We start from the raw sequence: 22,512 nt of genomic DNA on the forward strand, positions 1-22,512 counted from the left end.
TCGTTGCATTCCACCACTGTTGAGATGACCTATCAAGTTAAAGTAGACGGACTCGTGTTTACAGAAGCTGCTGAGCGCGAATTGCAGCGGGACTCTACTGCCCACTGACAAGGTTTCAAAGCTATTATCATCATCATCCAAATTTTAGCCTTCAAATGTCTTCATGCACATGTAGATCAGAGAAATCCACATGGCCCATGGGCGTGCTGATCTGAAAACGAGGTGTGTTCAGGCACATTGTTGGTGCATTGCTATTTTAAGGAAATGAAAATGACTGCGACATTGACAAACAAAACAATTCCGCCATGGTGCAAGCACAACTGGCTTTTAAAGGGAATGGGAGAATAGACTGATTGGTTTATTGTACGTTACACCCATTACTCATCACGAGACTAGGCACAGCCCTTTTAGACCTTGCGCTGGGCACTGTGGTTGTTTTTTTCCTTTGTTAAACTAGCAAAAGTGGATTCAGACATGCCTTAAGTGCACTTGCGCTATGCACTTTATACCATGTGCTCAGATCGTGAAAATAGGGCCCACAATCACAGCTAAAAGAGGGTTGAGGCATGGCCCCGGACGCCCCTAGAGGGACTAGAGTATCTTTAGCTGCAGTTTGGATACACTACTTCTTGGAAAGAAGTTTTTAGCATGCAACAGTAGCTTTTGGACTTGCATTAAAAACCATTTCTGAGAAGTTGGGTGTAAAAATTCTAGCCTGGATGCCAGCCGAACTCAACCCCGTCCACAACATTTGAGCTCGGGCGGTTCGGTCTGGACTCGATCCATAGAGGAGTAATTATGCCTGAACAGAAACTGTTCGGACCAATGAAATTATCAGGGCGGGCTTAAGACGATGACGGACAGATGATCAACAGAAACGTAATCATGCACGTCATTGCTTGGATTATATTTGTTCTAATCCTAAATGGAGAGCTTGTTCGAATATGCATTCACCTTCACTATTTCTCTCTGAAATGATCATGTTGGTAAGTATCTGTGTATCCTTGAAATCTGATTTTTTTTATTTTATTATTTTATTATTATAACACCAGCAAAGGTCGTTTATTCCAGCGCGTGTGCAGACAGTGTTGTCAAGTTTTTACGACACAACGCGCCAACTACTAGCCCTAAACAATAGCTTCTCAGGGGGGGTTCTCTGGAAAAAAAAAATGGTGTTTGGGGGGTAAAATGTGTGTTATTTTGGCAAGGTTGCCTGCTAAAGTTCGCATTCATGGGTCTATATATCACATAATAGTCACTTCAACAAGCGGACATGGAAAACAACCTGCAGGGGAAAAAACGCGGACTTGGCAACACAGTGCAGTTGAGTTTTGTTGACATTTGACAACTACCGGGATGCATCGCTCCCTTGCTCTGATTGGTTGTAGCTCTATTCAATTGATGTCTTTCCTGGTTGGGTTGAAACACGCCCCATAATCACAGCCCAATGGAGCAGTTTCAGACTTATATTCTGACTAGAATTGAGTATGACCACGTCAGGCTATAAAAATTCACCCTTCTTAATGCACATGTTTACAGATGGATGTATTTGTATGCTGGGGGTGTTTTCTTTTTCATCTTGCGCGATGAACGCAGAAAATGAAATGTCAAATTTAAAGTTCCAATTTGTAAAATCTTTGCATAAGGCAGCTCAGATGAGTAGAGTCTATGTGGACTGCAGTTGAGGGACGTCTGGGGTCACTTTGGTTAGTCTACATCCTCTATTTAAATGTTTTCTGGTTCCAGTGTGATTGAATCATCTCTGTCTGGCTGCTCTTAATGGACAGACCTGATGATTGGGTCTTTAACCATGAAAAATTGGGGATAAAGCAATGTGGCACTATATTACTTTGGAAACCTTCTCTTTTGCATCTTTCATTTTATTTGTCAAATTCCCATGCTCAACCAATGACAAATAATTCATATAAAAGTCAAGTGATGATAACGATTGTCTCTGTCTAGTCTGCCTCTGGTTTAAATCCTACATAAACAGACATGTTGCTCAAGTCACAGTATGTCACTGCTAATCTCTGTCACCCCCTGCTGTTGAAAAGATACATCTTCTGGTCCATTTACTGCAGTGCTCATAAATATGAAATGTCATGTAATATATTTGTTTTGATTCTCTCTGCAGCTTTGTTCTGTAACTGCACCACACCACACTGTGAGAAGGATGGTTTTAAGTGTGAGACCAACGGGGCGTGCGTGGCCTCCACCTCTATCATTGAAGGACAGGAGCAGCATGTGCGGCTCTGCATTCAGAAAGAGAAGCTGGTTCCTCCGGGCCAGCCGTTCTACTGCCTCAGCGCCGAGGGTCTGATGAACACGCACTGTTGCTACTCAGATTACTGTAACAGCATTGACCTCAGACTACCAACGGGTGAGCATCAATACATTACATCAGCTGTAATCAATGCCAACAACAAATAGCAAATTCCAGATCAGTCATCAGAGGAACTAATGCATTGTGTCCTCTGCCAGTGACAAACGACCCAGGCGCAGGGCAGGACTGGGGGCCGGTGGAGCTCACTGCGGTGGTGGCAGGTCCAGTCTTTGTGCTGTGCGTGCTGGTTCTGCTGGGTCTCTTCCTCTTTCAGCACCACCAGCGCGCCTACGGCCACCGGCAGAGGCTGGAAGTGGATGACCACAGTACTGAACACATGTTCCTGGCCAAGGACAAGACCTTACAAGACCTCATCTACGACCTCTCCACCTCAGGATCCGGGTCAGGTTAGTATCGCAGGAGATAAGGTGGTGCATGGTTTGTAAGGTTTATTTATGCATGTATGCCACAAGGTGAAACATGTCAGCATGACCTACTGCTTCCGAGATTCTGAAGTGCACATTCAATGGACACTTTACTATCCCATGAGGCCACAACTGACGCTGTAGGTCACATGACAGTGGCAACATGGCAGATGTAGTTGATTCGAATTGTATTAATATTACACACATTCATACTGTATAGAAAACACTTTTGTAATGTTCAAACTAAATGTAGTACCTATTATGTAATGTGCTAACCATGTGATGCTTTGTGTGAAGAACTGATTAACACTGATTTCACTGATAATCTTCAGTTGTTTTATAAAGCCTTTCTCTCTGTGTGTCTCTGCAGGTCTGCCGCTGTTTGTCCAGAGGACGGTGGCCCGTACCATAGTGCTGCAGGAGATCATCGGTAAAGGCCGCTTTGGGGAGGTGTGGAGGGGGAAGTGGAGAGGAGGAGACGTCGCGGTGAAGATCTTCTCCTCTCGGGAAGAACGCTCCTGGTTTCGTGAAGCTGAAATCTACCAGACCATAATGCTCCGCCACGAGAACATTCTGGGCTTCATTGCTGCAGACAACAAAGGTAAACAAATGAATATGTAGTGCATTTTCATACTCTTTATAACATGTATGATGTTCTAGGTATAATATTTGTTTTCTCTGTGTCACAGATAATGGCACATGGACTCAGTTGTGGTTGGTGTCAGACTATCATGAGAATGGATCCCTGTTTGACTATCTGAACCGATATTCCGTCACCATCGAGGGCATGATCAAACTGGCACTTACGGCAGCCAGCGGCCTAGCCCACCTGCATATGGAGATATTGGGCACTCAGGGTGAGTGTGTCAGGGTTATTAGGTGAAGTTTAAAGAAATGAAAGAACTGCAAGTGAGCTGCCTTGTTATCTGCAGCTAACGTCATTCAGCCTTTTTATGTATTATAACTTGTTCTTTGTCAATAGCTGTTGAAGTTGGCATTCTGTTAAATTACAAACATCAAACATGCAACACGTTGTGATGCGGTACAGTGCTTGACGTTTACTTTTTCCCAAGGAGCACATGTGGTTCTAAGTGGAAAAATTTAGGAGCACATTTGAAAAAAAAAAAAAACTTTAGGGGTGCAATGAAATTATCAAATAATGTGTGTATATATTTGCCAAAACTACTAATAGTGCCTACAATTTTACTGACACCTCACAGTTCATTCCAGGAGAGTTTGGCATGTTAATGACTTGAATAAGAATTAACAAACATATAGAGAGCCCAGAAAAATGTTACAATCTATATTTATACAGAATCAAATATAAAATCAAAGTTTCCCTGGACTCCATCTGTCATCTCTGCTATCCTGGGATGGTCAACTTAATATCTTGAGGGTGTGGAACAGTGATATTGCTATTGCTCGCTGACTCTGAGAAGAAAAGTGTGTGTGTGTGTGTGTGCATAAAGCTGTAAATGTTATGTTTGCTCTGCAGGTAAGCCTGGCATTGCTCACCGTGACCTGAAGTCCAAGAACATCCTGGTGAAGAAAAACTGCACATGTGCAATTGCTGATCTTGGCCTGGCAGTTCGTCACGAGTCCGTCTCTGACACCATCGATATTGCCCCCAACCAACGCGTCGGCACTAAGAGGTACACCTTACATTACGGTGCAAAAATAACAACCAGGAAAACCGCATGTATACAAACACTGTTTGTGGTTTCTACTTTATGTACTTTAAAGCCCAAAGCGAACAGTGCGTGTGATGCAAGTTTCGTAACCAGAATAGTTTTGTGCACTGTGCTTTTTGTAACCATGCGTACTTTGTATGCACAGGTCACATATGCGCATTTCATTCGTTTTGCACCAATCAGTTGTTCCATGAGGTGCTAACAATGGCCCGGGCTGTTGTTTAACAGTAGAAAACCAAACTGAAGAGATGGAAAAACAAACTACCGGAACAATAACAGACATATTGAAAAGCACTTGACAAGGGGTTATGAGAGAGCCATAACTTTAGTTTAAAAGAATACGAAGACATAATATGAGCTTAAGTAATCCTGCTTGTCTTTTTCTGTGGTGTGTGTTTCAGGTACATGGCACCTGAGGTTCTGGAAGAGAGTATAAACATGCGTCACTTCGACTCGTTTAAATGCGCTGATATCTACGCTCTAGGACTCGTGTACTGGGAGATCGCACGCCGCTGCAATGCTGGAGGTATTGAATGAGTCAAAGCCTTTACCAAAGGCACATTGCACAACAGAAGTCCTTGAAGGTGTTTATAATACCCATAAAATAATATTTGTTCTTATTAATGCTCCTCTACTGTCTTACTTCAGGTATTCATGAAGAGTACCAACTGCCCTACTATGACCTAGTGCCATCCGATCCATCCATAGAGGAAATGAGGAAAGTTGTGTGTGACCAGAGGTTACGACCCAACATACCAAACTGGTGGCAAAGCTATGAGGTGAGAGAGATCGCAACAACCCATGCTACTACTAGACTGTACTAGACTCTACTTACAGCGACCCTCATATGTCATTTTGATATTAATATCATGATTTTCCAATGATCTGTTTTTTGCTACTAAATTTATTTATGGTCTTTAACGGACTATAGAGAGATGATTGTCTTTTGTGGATTTTTCCACAAGGAAAGGTTGAAACTGTTAAATTAAACTGTTAAAAGTCCAGTGAAACAAGGTGTTTTTATCCACCTCAGAAATAATACAAAATAAAACAATGAGTATATACTTATATACTCTATTGATGTTATTTGTTTCTCTCATCAACTGCTTTTTATATTGCAATAAACATTATTTATATACAAAGATCCTTATACTACTTTTCAAAAGTTTGGGTTTTTAATTTTTTTTCTTAAGTCTTTTCTGCTCACCAGGACTGCATTTATTTCATTAAAAATACACTAAAAATACAAATGTGAAATATTATTACAAATTAAAATAGTGTATGTGAATATGTTGAAATGTAATTTATTCCTGTGACCAAAGCTGAATTTTCAGCACCATTACTCCAGTTTTCAGTGTCACATGACCCTTCAGAAATTATTCTAATATGAGGATTTGCTGCTCAAGAAACATTTCTAATTTCAGTTTCCAGAAAAATATAGTACAGCACAACTGAGATGCATTTTTATTAGGATTCTTTGATGAATAAAAAGTTAGTTTGAAATAGAAAACATTACATTATAAATGTCTTTACTGTCACTTTTTACAAAAATCTATTTAATGCATCCTTGCTGGATAAAAGTATTAATAAAAAAATAACCTGATCCCAAAATGTTATCTTTTTAATTATTTCACATAATTAAAAAAAGTTTAACAAAATAAACAGGGTTGCACGCGAATGATGATTATGAAAATTATTAAAATTTGCTAGTTAATTATTAAATTATTCATTTTGATGCTTCAAATTTGCTAGTTGTCATGCTGTGCGACGTTACAATAGTTAATCTATCTATATAAGAATGATGTGAATTCACTCATTGATGTGTTTCCTCTGCAGGCGTTGCGTGTGATGGGGAAGATCATGCGAGAGTGCTGGTACGCCAACGGCGCTGCGCGACTGACTGCTCTCCGCATCAAGAAAACCTTGTCTCAACTCAGCGTGGACGAAGACATGAAAATCTGAACGGAAACACTACCTTCTTCGAAAGAGAGAGCATAACACTCCTAGGAAAGATAATGTGTACAGACCTGATCCCACTCTTAACTATCCTGCCAGTTTAAAAAGTATTTCCGTCCACTGAAGTTGTGACGGGACCTACCTCACCCCATCGCCAAAACTACTGAACCTACGCTACCGTCTCTGAAACCACCTCGGGACTGCGAATACTGACACGCGTCTACTACTACCACCTACTCTGTAATGTGACACTCATGATTTCTGTTCAAATCAATTTTCCCCAAAGATCATTTTTCAAACCAGGACCGCTCATATTTAACCCTTTTAACTTGTGGTGAATACAGTCGTTTGCTGCTGTGAACTTTTGATGCGGGCTTGTTGCTTTCCCTTAGACCAGTCTAGTGGGCTACTTCAGTTAACCAGTTTTAAGCTCTACGCTGGGTGGAATACACAAACTCCAGCTCAGAGCTGGTAAACGGGGTGAATTGGTTGACTGATGGCTCTGCTAGTAGTCGTACTCCTCGTTTCCTTTTCTTAGCCAGTGTTTCATAACCACGTTAAAGCTGTTAGCAAAACAACCTTATTTGCACTTTATTACGGAGGTTTTTGTGAGCGTGGATTATAGCCATCTTGATTTTTGGAATCACACACTGGCACACACGTCTTTTCTTACTACTGAACGGTACGGATGTCTATTTATTTTAGCTTGTAGATCCTTCATATTGTCCTTATTTTTTTAATCGCGTTAGATTTCCTTCTCTCCTCCATGGGCAAATAAAGCTACTGTACATAGTATATTTTTTAAAAGTGTGGAAGTGTAAATAGCATACACGATTTTTCCATTTCTGAATCCTTCGACTAAGCTAAAGTGTTGGCATCTTGATCGTGTTTATACGTCCTGAGCGTTGGACAGGAGCAGGGTCGTCTGAGATGTGAAGCTGTGCGGGTCACCGGTCCGTTAAACCCAACCAGAACTCCGGGGTAAAGTACAGGCTTTTGTTAAACTTTGTTTTTCATAGCTAAACCCGTTTGTTGCTTCTCACTGTAGCATTAAATGACACTAAAAACGACTAGGACACTAATAACGCACATTTTATACGATGAGGAGGCTGCTTTGTTTAAGGAACACTTCATGCAAACATTAAAATGCCCATCATTTATTCACCCTCATATTGTTCCAAAACCGTATGAGTTTTTTTTCCATGCAACCCAAGACATTGAGAAGAATGCGAACGCTGCACTTTTCCATGAAATTAAGCTCCAAAAATAGACACTATTGTGCTATTTCAAGTCCCCTGAATTTATTTGGACTACATCTATGAAGCTTTTGACACTCCCAGAATTCATTCACTTTCATTGTAAAGAAAACCGCTGCATGAGCATTCCTGCTTTCCTTCCAACTCCAATGGAAGAAGGAAAGTCATACAGATTCAGATCAACATGAGGGCGAATTTTTGCATGAACTGTCCCTCAGAGGCACAGTGACTCAAGAGGAGGTAGATCTCAATCTTCTTCATGCACTGGGCATGTAATGAGAAAAAAAAGACTTGAAAATGTAAGTTGACTTGAAAAGTTGGGCGTTGAAGCCTCTTTACGCCTATTACACACTGTATTTATGACTCCAAATTTCCTCTCTCATACTCAATGGATACTACTGCCCTTCTGTCCCTCTCTGCTTCTGTATGAAATATGCAAGATGTAAATATAGTTTCTATAATGTATGACCTTTTTTAATAATCGACTTTGATTCTGTAGACGATTGTGTGGTTGTAGCTAGCTGTATTTTATTTAATCTGTTTTATGGTTGTTTTTTTTTTAATGTGACTCAGTTCAGGTTTGATTTGTATAGCGCTTTTAACAGTAGGAATTGTCTTGAAGCAGCTGTACAGGGGTTTTGGTCTGTGGTCTTTCATTTTATTATTATTATTATTTTTTAATAATCTCCCAATCGCTCACAGATGTTTCAGGATTAATGTCTAGAGCTGGGATGTCCAATCCTGCTCCTGGAGGGCCACTGTCTTGCAGAGTTTAGCTCCAACCCCAACTAAACACCTCTGTGCCAGCTAGTCAATGTCTTATTAGGCATACTAGAAAATTCCTGACAGGAGTTTGAGGCAAGCTGAAGCTAAACCCTGCAGGACAGTGGACCTCCAGGACTGACTTTGGACACCCCTTGTCTAGAGTATGTGTCTGATGTTTGACAATCGAAATAAGTACTGTTAAATCTCATTCGTCCATTTACAACAATTCAAAGTCACCTTACTCTGTTTAATGTTATTAAAATGTGTCCAGAGAAAGCCAAAAATAATTGCTTATAGTTGGAAGATGATTTCTTTAGAAACATTTTTTCATGTTATTTTTGTAATGTGGATCTAAAAAGATAAACTGTTAGCCTTTGTGAAATGTGTTTGTAACACTGGATTGAGTCTCAACACTACTGAGAACTGTTAGACGACACTGGCACACTAGCTGCTGACCGTCAGAGCTGTCGGTATCATAAGGAAAATCTTTAAGAATTTCGAATAAGCATTCTGGTTTGACCTGTATTTGTTTCTACTGTTAAACAAGAGTTTGAATTCAGAGTCTGTACATATATTTATAGCTTCCAGTAAGCGTTTCAGCTGCTGGCAGGATTTGGGCTTCATGAGCGATTAGTCCCCAGTGCAGACATCCGTCGCCTGGATGAACGATGGGAAGCAGCTTTATGATGTGCAAACAGTCCCAGTCCTGGTTTATCATAAGGAAGTTTCCTCTATCCTGACCTCACAGCCTACCTGTATAATCATTGAGTATTTCCCAAATCCACATGGACTTTTCAGGAATCTTAAGTTTCCAATCATGTACATGGCTAATTATTAAATGTTAATAAACACAGATTTTCCTACATTCATCGTCATGTTCATTTTTGCTTCCACATGACACTTCAGATCTGTATATATGTTGTGTGCTATTCAGGATTCCAGCAACCGTAATCATGTATTCATACAAGACTTTAGCTGAGATTGAGCGGATATAAAGCCTGAGGGAATATGAAGAGGTCATCAGATGATAATCCAGAACTAGTTCAGTTCAATCAATGGCCAATTACATATGACGTTTCAACCCCCTTGACCTTTTGCCGCCAAGAACATTTTATGAATAATTCAACAAAAGCGTCAGTAAACTATTATAGAAAGTTCTATAATACACATATTGTGTTCGTTCTGATTCTCCCCTCGACCTCAGTCTGATCTGCGTTTTGTCTTGCTTCCAAAGTTTGTACACTCGTCTGTGTATTCTGGCACTAAAAGATATGGTTCCGGGTTTTGGTTTGATGCCAAGTAAAAATCCTCTGACAATTCCTCAAAATCAGCCATGATCAACAGTCACGTTCGTCACTAGCTACAGTCACGCTGGTTTTGTTTACGGAAGGAACACCGCGGGGCTTCTCATGTGCTGCGAGCAAATCACTCCGCAGAAGTGGAGCAGTGCTGCGCCTTCTGAGAATATAGTCCACAGTATGTTTATGTTTATAAGATGGCTGTGTCTCATGTAACCTTCTTATTTGTACATGCTGTGACTATACACATCGCAACACGTAAATAGGAAAATGTTGGCGTTATGTTGTCACTTATTGAGCAGTAGGCTAGCTGAAGCCATATACCTCCAGTCTTTGTGCTAAGCTAGGCTAGCGGGGTGTGTGTGTCAGACTGAGTTATGTGATGCACGGAGAAGAGAATGAGATTCTCATATATATATATATATATATATATATATATATATATATATATATATATATATATATATATATATATATGGACTTATCTAATTCTGGGGGATACACTTAAGCCAAAGTCAGAGGTGGGTAGTAACGAATTACATTTACTTGAGTACATTTTTTGGGTAACTTGTACTTTTAGAGTATATTTAAAAATGGGTACTTTTACTTTTACTCAAGTACATTTCTTGTGAAAAAACTGTACTTTTACTTCGTTACATTCGGTGGCGTTCCTCCGCTACTGTCAATTGTGATAATTAGTTATATATTTTAAAATAAGTTATGCCTTGTTCGCAAGTCTCGCGAAACGTTGGAGAGGCTGCTTCACGAGAGGTGGATACGCATCACCCGCATAAAATTAGCGCGCGTTTAGTCAGAAGATGATGGCCGAACGAAGCAGAGGGAGATGTGTGTGAGCTACAGCAGATCACCCGTACGTGGCCTCAAGTTCAGCCTGTTTTCAGTCCAAGATGTCAAAAAGAACAGTTTCATAATTTAATGCATGCTGTGTGCACCAATATGAACTGACATCTCAGCATACAATAAATCCAGCTCCAACCTGAGAAAACAGCGGTAAGTGTAACAATGATGTTATATTTGAACACTATTAATGGTAATTTGGTAACTATGGGCACTTTTCCTTTATTGTAATACTATTTCACACACTGTCCGAGTGTTTTCCTCATATGCACTCTTGTGCAAGCATTGACAAATCGAATCCTCCGAACACACGTCCACAAACAAACGTTCACATCTGCACATTTACATATCTTTTTTTTCTCATAAAACGAGCAACCTCATTGGCAAAATTTACCTGTGGCAATGTTTTTGCAAACCACAAAATACGTACCAATACACACTGCAGGAATTCCAACAGAAATGAACACTACAGGCAGAAAAACTGAATTTTTTTAGTCTATGGTTTGTAAACTAAAACATTTTGAATTTTGCGTCACAGCTCCATGTTCTGCTTTTCTGATTCACCAGATTTGCTCGATAGCTCAGCTGATACAGATTTGTATTTGCAATGCGAAAAGCTTGAGAACGAACCCCATGAAGAACGAGTCATGATAAAAAAGCTCAAAGACGAGTTCTAAACACAAGCTAAAAATACATGGACACAATTTTATTTTTGTCACATTTGCTTTTGTTAACACTTTCGGGTAGGTTTAGTGTGGGTGTACGTTAAAAACACAACGTAACAAAACATATCAGATTCACGCAAATCTGTTCTGGAAAAAAATAAGATTTTAGCGCCACCCAGTGGACATTTCACTTTGAAACTGTCGCAATATGTACGTATTGGTACATATTTTGTGGTTTGCATAAACGTTGCCATAGGTACTGATGAGATCAGGCTAAAAACGAAACAAATTGAATAGCCTAATGTGACATCTTGCATTTATACACATATCCGGACAGACAACAGTCTGCAGTGTATATATACATTTAGAAATGGGACTGTATTTTTAAGAATGCATGTACTTATAAAAATATAAGAACAAAGTATGTTTTAAAAAGAGCTGTGGTTAGCCCAGCACACCATTAATTGACACTGTTTAACCATTAAACACACACACACACACACACACACACACACACACACACACACACACACACACACACACACACACACACACACACACACACACACACACACACATATATGTGTGAAAGCTCTCTAAGTAGTCTGAAATTCAGGGTTTTTGGATCTTATCAATCAGATCGAAAGTAACTAGTAACTAAGTACTTGAGTAGTTTTTTCATCTAATACTTTTTTACTTTTACTCAAGTAACTATTACGATTGTTACTTTTACTTTTACTTGAGTAAATATTTCCGTAAGTACTTGTACTTTTACTTGAGTAAAGATTTTGGCTACTCTACCCACCTCTGGCCAAAGTCCCAAAAAGTTGGCGTATTCCTTTAAGGGTCACACTTGTCCTCCCTCCTGGCCTAAAGTGACCAAAGCCTTAAAATGTTATGACCACTAGGATCCTATATAACTGTATAAAGTGGCTTATAAATTCTAGACATAAAATTTAGACATACTTATTTTTACTTAGACATTCTCAAAGACTACTTTTGTAAAGGTTTAATATTTAAAAAAATGTTTTGATTTGAATGTCAGTTTTTGCATTAATTTTCCTACATTCAAACCTGAGTGCAGAGGAGAACATAACATCAAAATTCAAGGTTGGTTGAGTCAATCATGTTCTTTTTGGTATATATATATATATATATATAGCATATTAGTTTTACTTTTTTGTTCAAGTATCACCTAGAAACAATGTTTTATTTATGAACATTTATTCTGAAATGCTAATCAGTGCCAATTGGATAAAGCCCGAGCCAGCCCTGCGAGACCCCACCCCTTTTTTGCGGTTCTGCCCTTATTTTGGAGATCTCCGGTCTGCAGTTATACCTACTTGCAAGTCAATGGCGGGGCAAGAGTCAATAACTACAGATGCTTTAAAAGAAAAGCTGCAACAGGCAAACATGCTGTTACTGATTTTATGCAGACATTTTTAGACATGGCGTATATAATATGTAATATTAGACGATACCAGCATCAGTTTAATCGTGTTGATCTCGGTGAGAATGTTTATAGTGGCATATCTCGTGCTTATTCTCCTTCTTACATAAGAACTACAACAACTTATAAACTGAATAAATTTTATTGTGCCTTCAATAAAACATATTTGACATGTGAGAATTAGAAAACAGTTCAGGTGTATTTACATATCCATTATATGTAGCATAAAAATGATTACAGAGAGAGAAATACCAGCAAACTATTACAATCAAATGATTTTCTGTAGCGAGATAAGCTACAATAAAAACAACTACAGTGTGAGTCATCGAGATGCAATCTGATATTCTCTTTTTTTTGGGGTTATGAAAAGTTTTTTTTGGGGGTGATGATAATTCTTTAAAAAATGTATGGACCTTAACTAAAGCAGAATAAAATCAGTAGCAACATTTTAAGATAAACCAGAAATGCATAAAAACAGGAGTCTGGCCCAGAACAACTGGGGGAAATGGATAAAGAACTACATTTATCTATGATAACATACATGATAATAATGAGCAGTAATTGTTTTTTTAATGATATAAATATTCAATGATTAATATCAAAAGCCTTTTCCTTTGCTCAGAGTTCACATTGTCAGATAAAGTGAATCAGAATAAAGCGATGAAACTTCCCCGAATACTGACGGAGTGACGGCTTGTGTCGCATCAGTGTGTAGTGTAGAAACAGTCCAATCAGATGACATTTTATCTGGCTTTAGAGGACAAACCTCTTTAATATCAAATGCCCATGAGTTAGAAAAACACGCTACATTACCCTGCAGAACCAGAACAATAACGGAATGTTTCAGTCTCTCAGTTTGAATTCATATACTCGGTTTCTTCTCCTGCCCAAAGCGTAAATGACTACTTCCCGGTTCAAGCTCTGGCCTTTAGGCCGAATTTCTGCGCTCCAGACGATCACATCTTCACCTCAATCTCCTCTGCATGAGACTCCTTCCGTGAGGACAGAAGCAGCGGGAAATAATGTGAAAGATGGATGTCTCATCGGCAGAAAGAGTGTGCTGAGCGGCATAACTAAAATAATTTGAAGGTAAAATGATATTTCCTTTACCACTCCCTGAAGTGGTACAGAGGGTTTAGGGCTCAATTATTAAAAGAGTTTCTTCTTAGAAAAGCAATTCTCTTTTGCTCATGTCTCTCTCTTCACTGGAGCAGCTGGATCTCTGTAAATAAATCTGTGGTGCTTCCTGTTTTTGAGATGGTTGCATATCATAGATGTCCTACTTTTTCTGGAGCACCATCCAGCTTACTGAGAGAGAAGGAAACTCTTTCACTCCTCTTCCATCAAGCAGTGCCTGAGGGGGAAAATAAGAAAAGTACAGGCTGTCAATACAGCAAAATAATCACAACCAAACATAAATCAATCGGTCTAACATTAGCTGTAGGGCTTTAAATAAAGGGTTACATTTGGAAATTATACCGTCAACTTAAAGGGACAGTTCTGTCTTTTTGGCACTTGACAAGAATTAATACTCAGTAATATCCCATGAGAGGCATTAAACTGAGCTAAATAATGACACTACTGTCTTCGGATGAGCTGATTTACACCCTAAACATTAACACAAGCCCCTTTCACACACATGGGGTGCTATTTTAACGCTCTGCTATTTTAACGGTGCACTTAGGCCGAGTCTGAATTCCCTTTTGAACACGCTGACATAAGAGCCTGTTTTAAACCAATAAACCAGTGAAACCGTTGTTAATTGTTGGTTTCAAACCAGTGATTCAGAGCATGTACCAAACTGCCACGCGATTTTTAGTAAACAAGGCAGTTACGTCATAACCGTTACGAAATTCAGGCATGTGATCGCTTTTGTTTGCTCCCTGCAACTCCCTGAGTTATCAAATCACATGAACATACGCACAGTTCATGTGATTTGAAGGAGGCGGTGGGATCTTATGCTTTCCATGCTAGCTCACTATAGCTAGCCTGACTATATTAGATAACATCACATCACATTTTGCGAACAAACGGATTTAATGGATTCAAACCTTCACTTCCCTCATCAATACTGTATTTTATTAAGCGCTGTATAAATAAATGTAAAAAGTGGCAAACTCATTTGGAAAGGTTGCATGAAGATTATTTTGTGTCAAAGGATGACCGGGTCTTACCGTCGTCTCCACTGGTGAGCACCAAAGCCTGCAGGATATCAGACAGAGAGACGATGCCTTTCACAACTTCCTGCTCATCAACGATCACTAACCTGTGAACCTGAAAATGAGAGCGATCAGTCAGTACGTCTACATGCAGTTCTTTATGAGATACTGTCGGTCCAAGTACTCCGAAATAAACTTTTCCATTAAGACGGAATTCATTTTCAGGGGACGTTTACCTTAGTAAAAGCAATTTTTAGAATGATCTTATTAAATGCATATGTGTTGCCTTAGGGCTGCAATATTATTAATGATGTATAAAGAACATATAAAAACAGTTGTGTTTGGGGAAAGTGCATGTCATATTCTGGCTACACAAACACAACATGTCACAACATGAGTTTAGTCTGATGCGAGTTTCGCAAATACTCCTGTAATAATCACTGAAGCTGTGTACACAGCGAAAATTTATCTCTTACATCATATCTGAACTTTTTCACATAAACAGGATGAACAGAAACATGCTTGCAATACTCAATGCTGCAAAAAAGCATGTAAAAAGGAATCTGATGCAACGATCTAAATGCTGCAAATTGACACTGTTCATTCATTTTCACATTTAGATTTAGTGTAACTGTGCAGGGACATTTTTGCCCACTTCATGAATTTGTAGGCATTTTTATTCTTCAGTTAACCATGCATATAATTAAAGGTTTTGGGTCTGTACGATTTTTTTTATAAAATAAATGAATACTTTCATTTAGCAAGAATGCATAAATATATTATTTATTTTTTATAAATAATTATAATATTTATTTAAAATAAATGCTGTAATTGTTTAAAGAACAAACATCACACTTTCCACAAAAATATTTAGCAGCACATCAGTTTTCAACATTGATAATAATAATAAATGTTTCTTGAGCATCAAACCATCATATTAGAATGATTTCTGAAGGATCATGTGACACTGAAGACTGGAGGAATGAGGATGAAAATACAGCTTTTCATCAATTAAATTGCAATGATGCTGTTCTAGAACATGAGACTTTTAAAAAACATTTAAAAAATCTTACTGCCCCCACACTTTTGAACGGTATATATTAGGGATGTCAACGATTAATCGATGATCGATTAATTGTCGATAAGACATTTGATCGATAAGACTTATCGATCATCGATTAAGCAGGGTTATGCGCGTGCGTGAGGAAACGGGAGGAAAAATGATGCGAGCGCGCCCGAGTTCTATTTGGAACCATTTTACAGCTGGAGTCACACCTTCATCATGACTGCAAGCTTGCATGTGCATTAGCAGCCTTTTGTTTTGTGCAAATGTAAGTTGTAATATTGTGTTTATTTTGTGCAGGCCTATCTTTAGCTGATTTATCTCATAAGGATGCATTTGGTTAATAATTAACGTTAGAGGTGAGCGGTAGTAAAAGCGTGGCTGTGATCAGCTTCAGCGTGCAGCTCCAACAGCACTAATAATGACTATGATTGGGACTGTCATATTACACAACATTAATGAGAACACTATTGTAGCCTAATAAAACATTGTGATTGTTAATTATTTGGGTTTATTTGCCGTGTTTCATTGCGTTGAGCCAGGAAGAGAGCGTGCACAACATGAGTCACGCATTCTGACTCACGCATGTAACTTAGTTCACTTGTGCATTCGCATCAGATTGTGCTGAAGTAATTTGTAATATTACATTTATTTTGTGACGTTATATATGTGATCAATCATATAGGATGCGTTTCTTTCAAGCGAAATAAAACGCACTAACAAATGGCTTCAGTCTACCGGTTTTCATTCAGTGCTTCGGCTTTAGCGCATACAGAGCAATGCATAATAACTATGATTGGGACTGTCATATTATATAACAGAAATGAGAACACTATTTTAATAAATGGTTGTAAAGTCATTGGGTTTAGGTGCCGTGTTCAGAGCGTTGTTCCTAGAGCGCGTGAACACCACGCGTCTCCCATTCTGAAGATGAATATCAGCAACTCAATTCAAGTTCACTTGTCCATTCGCATCATTTTGTGAAGATATATAATTTGTAATATTTTGTTAACTTTATATAAATCTGATTAATCTCATATAGGAAGCTTTTTGTTGAGTTAAATAACGTGCTAGCAAAGTTTCAGTGTAACTTACCAGTGTTGATTCAGCGCATCAGCTTCAGCTCGTGCAGTTCAAACAGCAACGCACGACTAATAATAACTATGATTGGGACTGTCACATTACATAACATTAATGAAAACAATATTTTAATAAATCGTTTTGAATTAACTGGGTTTAGGTGACGTTTCAGCACGTTGCTCTTGTAAGTACGTCCACAAATTCTGAATAATAGATCTGAGGCGGCGTTCGTGTTGTATTACATGTTATATTTGGTTATTAAAAAGTAATTTAATTAAATTATAAATAACATCGACTAATTTTACAATCCCATAGCCCTTTGTTTAGATAAAAATCCTTTTCATTCATTTGGTGAAGATGAAGAACATGGCGTTTTGAGCAGCATTTGCACATCCTGTCATGCTGTCGGCTATAAGCCACTGCTGTAGACGCATATTTCAGTATTATGGTTAACGATTAATTGATTAATTGATCGTTAATTTAAACGACGATCGATCATGGGAATTTGTGAAAATTGACATCCCTAGTATATATGCAATCATGAGCAAAAGGCTGATTGAGATTCTGTCACATGCGTGTTCCTCACCTCAGCCTCCACCAGTCTGTTGATAATGGCCTCTAGGGTCTCACTGGCTCGACAGGTGAGCACACCCTCAAAATACTGCGAGCGATGCTGGAGGGCTTTAGTCACAGTGATGTCCAGGTTATTGTACGTCTTCTCAGCTGCCAGATTCTGTGTGACGATATCGAAACAAGATTGAGAGACAAACGCACAGAGAGATGCAACAGTCTATAAACAGTGTGTGTGTGTGGTTTATATACTTTACTTTCAGATTTTAAATTAAATACATAATGGAAAAACCACAGCATCATGAGCATGAGATCATGCACCGCAGTGGCTGCATTCACTCAAGCTGATCAATAAGACAAAACCAGAGGCTTTAAACACACAGTGGCAGCTGTGAATCCAATCGAACATCACACACATTCAATAACTTAACCCCACTAGAGAAGCTCAATGTCTACTGTTCTATTTAGAAACAACATATATAAACCCACAAAACTTACTATAACATCAAACTTGGAATAGATGTCAACCACACGTCCTGTTGGCATAAACGAGAGGGAGAAATAATGATCATGTGAGAGGAGAAGGAAAAAACAGATCTGCAACACAGATATATATATATAAATTTAATACATTTATTACAACTCACCATTTTCATCCACCACAGGGAGGGCGGAAACTCTCTGATCCACGAAGATGCCCAGCGCGGAGTAGAGCGGCGTATCGGCGTGAACCACTGCGATGTTGTGGAACGTTCCGATGTTCAACTCCACCAGCGTTTGAGACAGAAATGCAGGTTTGGGGATTTCAGATATCTGAAAGAGAATAGAAACAATCATAAACAGGACCTCTGTGTTTGTAGAATGAAAGCACACATTTTTAAGTTGCGCTAGTAGATGAGTAATAGGTCATTTAGCAGTAGTTGCTTCATTGCAGTTGTGAAAGAAGTACAGAAACATCTCTGTGACAGAGCATTACAAAATAAATTAATATCTATACTTAATTTCATGCGAGCGATTATTAGGCAGGACATACAAAGAGTTTCAGGAATTTGAGGATCCTCTTGTGTGTCAGGATGTAGAGAGTGTTTCCTGTTAGAGGATCGATCACGGGTAATCTGTGGATCTTATGCTTCAGTAGAGAGGAAACTGCATCATATAGGCTGAAACAGAGAGAAAAACCTCAGACACATCACATCTCCCCAACAAAACCCATTCAATCTGCCTGCTCCAATAAAACTCTTACCTGGCATTGGGCGATATGCTCACGAGAGGCTTGAAGGAATCTTGCAAGTAGACCTCTACAAGAAAAAAACAACAGATCAGTCATAGGCTCACAATTACATCATGAACACACATATAAACACTATCCTCACCTCTCCATGTCTCTATTTTGTGCTCTTCTAATTCATATATCTGGACCTAAAACAGAGAAAAACACATGAGATCTTTAAAAATTCCTCACCATGACCTGAAGAATAATCTTCAAAAGGAGAATAACACTTTTAGCATGAGTAGGGAGGAGAGAATTTTACCAGAGGAGATTTGTAATAGCGATGAAGGATATTTATGAAATCTGTGATGGTCAGCATACCTACAAAAGGAAGAAAGTATGAAAGACATGCATACATTGAATCAGAGATACTTTTAAACTTTTATTACAATTAACTACTGTGAATGAATTATTCAATTGAGAGTAGGTTTTATCATAGTCATTTTTATTTAATTTTCTCTTGTCAAGTAGCATCGATTTCAAAAACTGTATTTATTAATAATAAAAAAAAAAATGTAATTACAAAAATTGCCAGAGGTTAAATACCCCTTTGAAATGTTGCTTTATGCAAGTTAAATGTATTGTGAAAGGCCTTTAACTCTCTGGTATTGTTCAAAAGTAACAGAACACAATATTTTTTTTATTTTGTATTTTAAGAGAATTTTATGTTACCAATTAACATTTAATAATATATGTTTATTTATTTATCTATGCAATAATTATGACATTATTATTAAATAATATTTTTTCCCCATTTAATTTTTTTTCTAAATTCTATTTTTTTTATATTTTTAAATTAAGGCTGAATTTTTATGTGAAAATAGAGACAATGCCTTTAAAATTCTAATTCTGAAGGCAGATTAGTTTCTAAAAATTGGAAATGCTTATTTAATTGAAAAAACTGATAATTTTCACTAGTGTGACTATTTTTACGACCACTTAATTTTTTTTAAAATCAAGAGCACAATTATTTCTCTGGTCACATCGAGACTGCCACAAGTGTCACTGAAGTTTTAAACTAAAATGACATCAATAAACCACAATAAATTGAACACAATTTTGGCACATTTGACATTTCCAAAAAGCTTACTTACCAACAAAGCACTGCTTCTTGCTGTCCCAGAGAGGCGCTGCTCTCACCCCATTAGACACAAGAGCAAAGAACGCCTTCTTCACCTGGTAACCATACAACCACAATTTAACCAGCAGGCAGTCTGACAGTTTAAATGTCATGGATTACATGACACAATTTACAGAGCAAATATAACCAATCCCTTTAGTCAACATCATGAAATCAATACTGACCCTTATTTCTTAATGCATGCGCCTAATAATAATAATTCTTTGGCGCACATTTTTCTATATATATATATATATATTTATATATATATATGAATAAGTTACTTTTTGATAGAAGGTTATTAACACACATATATATATATATATATATATATATATATATATATATATATATATATAGTGTTAATAACCTTCTATCAAAAAGTAACTTATTCTTCCTCTTAAACAACCTAGCTTTTCTGCTAACAACACTTATAATATAAATAATGTCATAAACAGCCAAAAGCCTATCAAGGCATAGTTTATTAAATGCACATTCAGTGTACTCTGGTATGGTAGGGCTACTTACATTATCAAATTAATTAATGATGTGTAAAATCTAGTGCTGCCCAACATTTTTTCTTGTTTCTCACAGAAATGTCACATATGGAAGTGAATTGGTTATAAACAAAGTTACAAGTTTGACAACATTTGACTTCTTCTGAGTTCCCACCTGGAGAGAAGTGTCAAACACCACTAACTTTGAGCTGGTGGGCACCAGGTCATAGCAGCGGTGGGATTTCATGAAGCGGGTGTACACATTATACTCCGGATCTGGTGTGATAGAGAGGGGAAAACGAAAAGGAATTTTTTTATTGCTCAAAACTACACTGGCTAAAACATCAAATAATGAAGAGGTATTAAAACATAACCAATGAAAATATGAGAGGAAAAGTGTCAGAGAACAAAATGTCACGATCATATTTCTGTTGTCACTTTAGTCTCAGATTTCACTGTAAGCACGCCAGAGTCAAACCCCTGCTCGGCTCTGCCTTCAGATCCTGCGCGTGAGCTGCAGGTGATCGCAGGACTACAGTCTCATTTTTATTTATTCACATTCTTACCCTCTATGTGCGCCTCCTTTTTACCATCCAACTCCTCAAGAACAGCAGGAACCTGAAAAACAGATGTCAATTTGTAAACATTCAAACCTTTTGCTTTTCCCGTATAAATGTGATCATTCTTCTGTTCTCGCTGAACTAGAGCTGTCATACTAAACTGAGCAAAAGGCTAAATGTGCCAAGAAAATACATATTAGCCAGAGAAGTTAACAGAAGGGCAGATCTGCTCGCTTCAGAGTATTCAAGTTCTTACACACTGATTAACTTTGGGTTTTGAACTGCAGAGCGTCAGACAACTAAGGGTTTAACTTTAAATCCTTAAATCTGTTCCTCTATGGACTAGTTTACAGCTTTGCCTGTTAACTGACCAATAAATAAGAAAGCTGACAGAGAACATTGAGGTGATATGGAAAATTTGTCAAATTACTAGCTCAAACAATAGGTTAAGACAAAAAACTGCAAATGTTAATATAAATTACATGCAAATTAGCTTTATACTGTACAAACAGTAGCAAACTAAAGCAACACTAGAGTAACAGTAACAGAAAATCAACAGGGTACGAGAGTGACAACAGAAACAGGAGTAAACTTGTTAACAGTCCTAGTGTAACAACAGCAGTTAAAATTGTTAACAGAAGGCGTGTTTACGTTACATAATACAGTACATGTTAGCAGCAGAAGACGTTAACATATCACTAGTGTAACAGCACTAAACTTAAAGTAATATTAGTGTAGTGTAACAGCAGTAGACGTGTTAACTTTCTGAAGCGAAACAGCAGAAAACTTGTTATCATACTAACGTTAGTGTAATGGCAGTAAACTAAACCGCAGGAGACGCAAGTTATAACCGGCTTCATATGAATAAGAAACGCTACAGTCGCCCCTAACAATAACACTTCACGCTCAATCTCAACATGTGAATCTATATTAGCCATTTTTTGAATATTGTAGCACAATTGAAGAAAACCCGCAGCTAGTTTAACTCTCTCGGTCTCGGTGTCATTCAAGGAGGCTGAATCTGTCAGATCAACTCCTGAATGTCTCCTGAACTGTTAAATCTTCCTCTACTTACACACTCCATGATCCATTCACAGCGCAAAGACAAGTGTTGATGTTTAAACCGATCTCTGAAATGCGAAGACGTATTTTAATAGCTGAAATGATGCTTAATTCGTTTGTGGTGCCGCTGCTCGCGTACAGACTTCTTCCAGGATGAGGAAGACCGCTCCGGAGGCCTCGACCGGATATGACGACACACACGTGTACGCGCTTCTCCTCCTCCTCTTCCATCATCTTTATCATCATAAATAAAAAGTACATGATAATTAATCCTGTAAACTAAACTGGTTATAAAATGTAGAATTACATAAATAGGATTGACATAACAGTATTTCAAAATATTTATGATTAGCACATACATAAAATATTATAATGATAAAACATGTCTCGACCACGTATTGACAAATAAACGTTGTATTTGTAATATTTGTATTTATTAGATTG

At 38.1% G+C, this 22,512-nt stretch overlaps 2 protein-coding genes across 2 annotated transcripts in view; one reads left to right on the forward strand and one right to left on the reverse strand.

Moving 5' to 3' along the window:
- The window catches only part of acvr1bb (activin A receptor type 1Bb), a 41,373-nt gene extending 32,092 nt beyond the window's left edge, over window positions 1-9,281 (forward strand). Inside the window, exons 2-9 of the mRNA XM_067458854.1 lie at window positions 2,135-2,380; window positions 2,482-2,730; window positions 3,119-3,349; window positions 3,438-3,605; window positions 4,244-4,400; window positions 4,841-4,965; window positions 5,088-5,218; window positions 6,276-9,281. Coding sequence (XP_067314955.1) covers window positions 2,135-2,380; window positions 2,482-2,730; window positions 3,119-3,349; window positions 3,438-3,605; window positions 4,244-4,400; window positions 4,841-4,965; window positions 5,088-5,218; window positions 6,276-6,401 — 1,433 coding nt within the window. The 3' untranslated portion in view covers window positions 6,402-9,281. The remainder of the gene's footprint in view (window positions 1-2,134; window positions 2,381-2,481; window positions 2,731-3,118; window positions 3,350-3,437; window positions 3,606-4,243; window positions 4,401-4,840; window positions 4,966-5,087; window positions 5,219-6,275) is intronic.
- Window positions 9,282-12,810: 3,529 nt separating this feature from the next.
- Window positions 12,811-22,269, reverse strand: prkag1 (protein kinase, AMP-activated, gamma 1 non-catalytic subunit). The gene is made up of 13 exons (XM_067458855.1): window positions 22,082-22,269; window positions 21,013-21,064; window positions 20,622-20,722; window positions 19,924-20,005; window positions 19,092-19,150; window positions 18,933-18,978; window positions 18,803-18,857; window positions 18,593-18,719; window positions 18,207-18,372; window positions 18,058-18,095; window positions 17,576-17,722; window positions 14,862-14,961; window positions 12,811-14,041 (listed from the first exon to the last, which is right to left on the reverse strand). The coding sequence occupies exons 1-13, from the start codon at window positions 22,088-22,090 to the stop codon at window positions 14,031-14,033; spliced, it is 993 nt and encodes a 330-aa protein (XP_067314956.1). The 5' UTR covers window positions 22,091-22,269; the 3' UTR covers window positions 12,811-14,030.
- Between the last annotated feature and the right edge of the window lie 243 nt (window positions 22,270-22,512).

The sequence above is a fragment of the Pseudorasbora parva genome, chromosome 12 (assembly GCF_024679245.1).
Source record: "Pseudorasbora parva isolate DD20220531a chromosome 12, ASM2467924v1, whole genome shotgun sequence".
Lineage (NCBI taxonomy): Eukaryota > Metazoa > Chordata > Actinopteri > Cypriniformes > Gobionidae > Pseudorasbora > Pseudorasbora parva.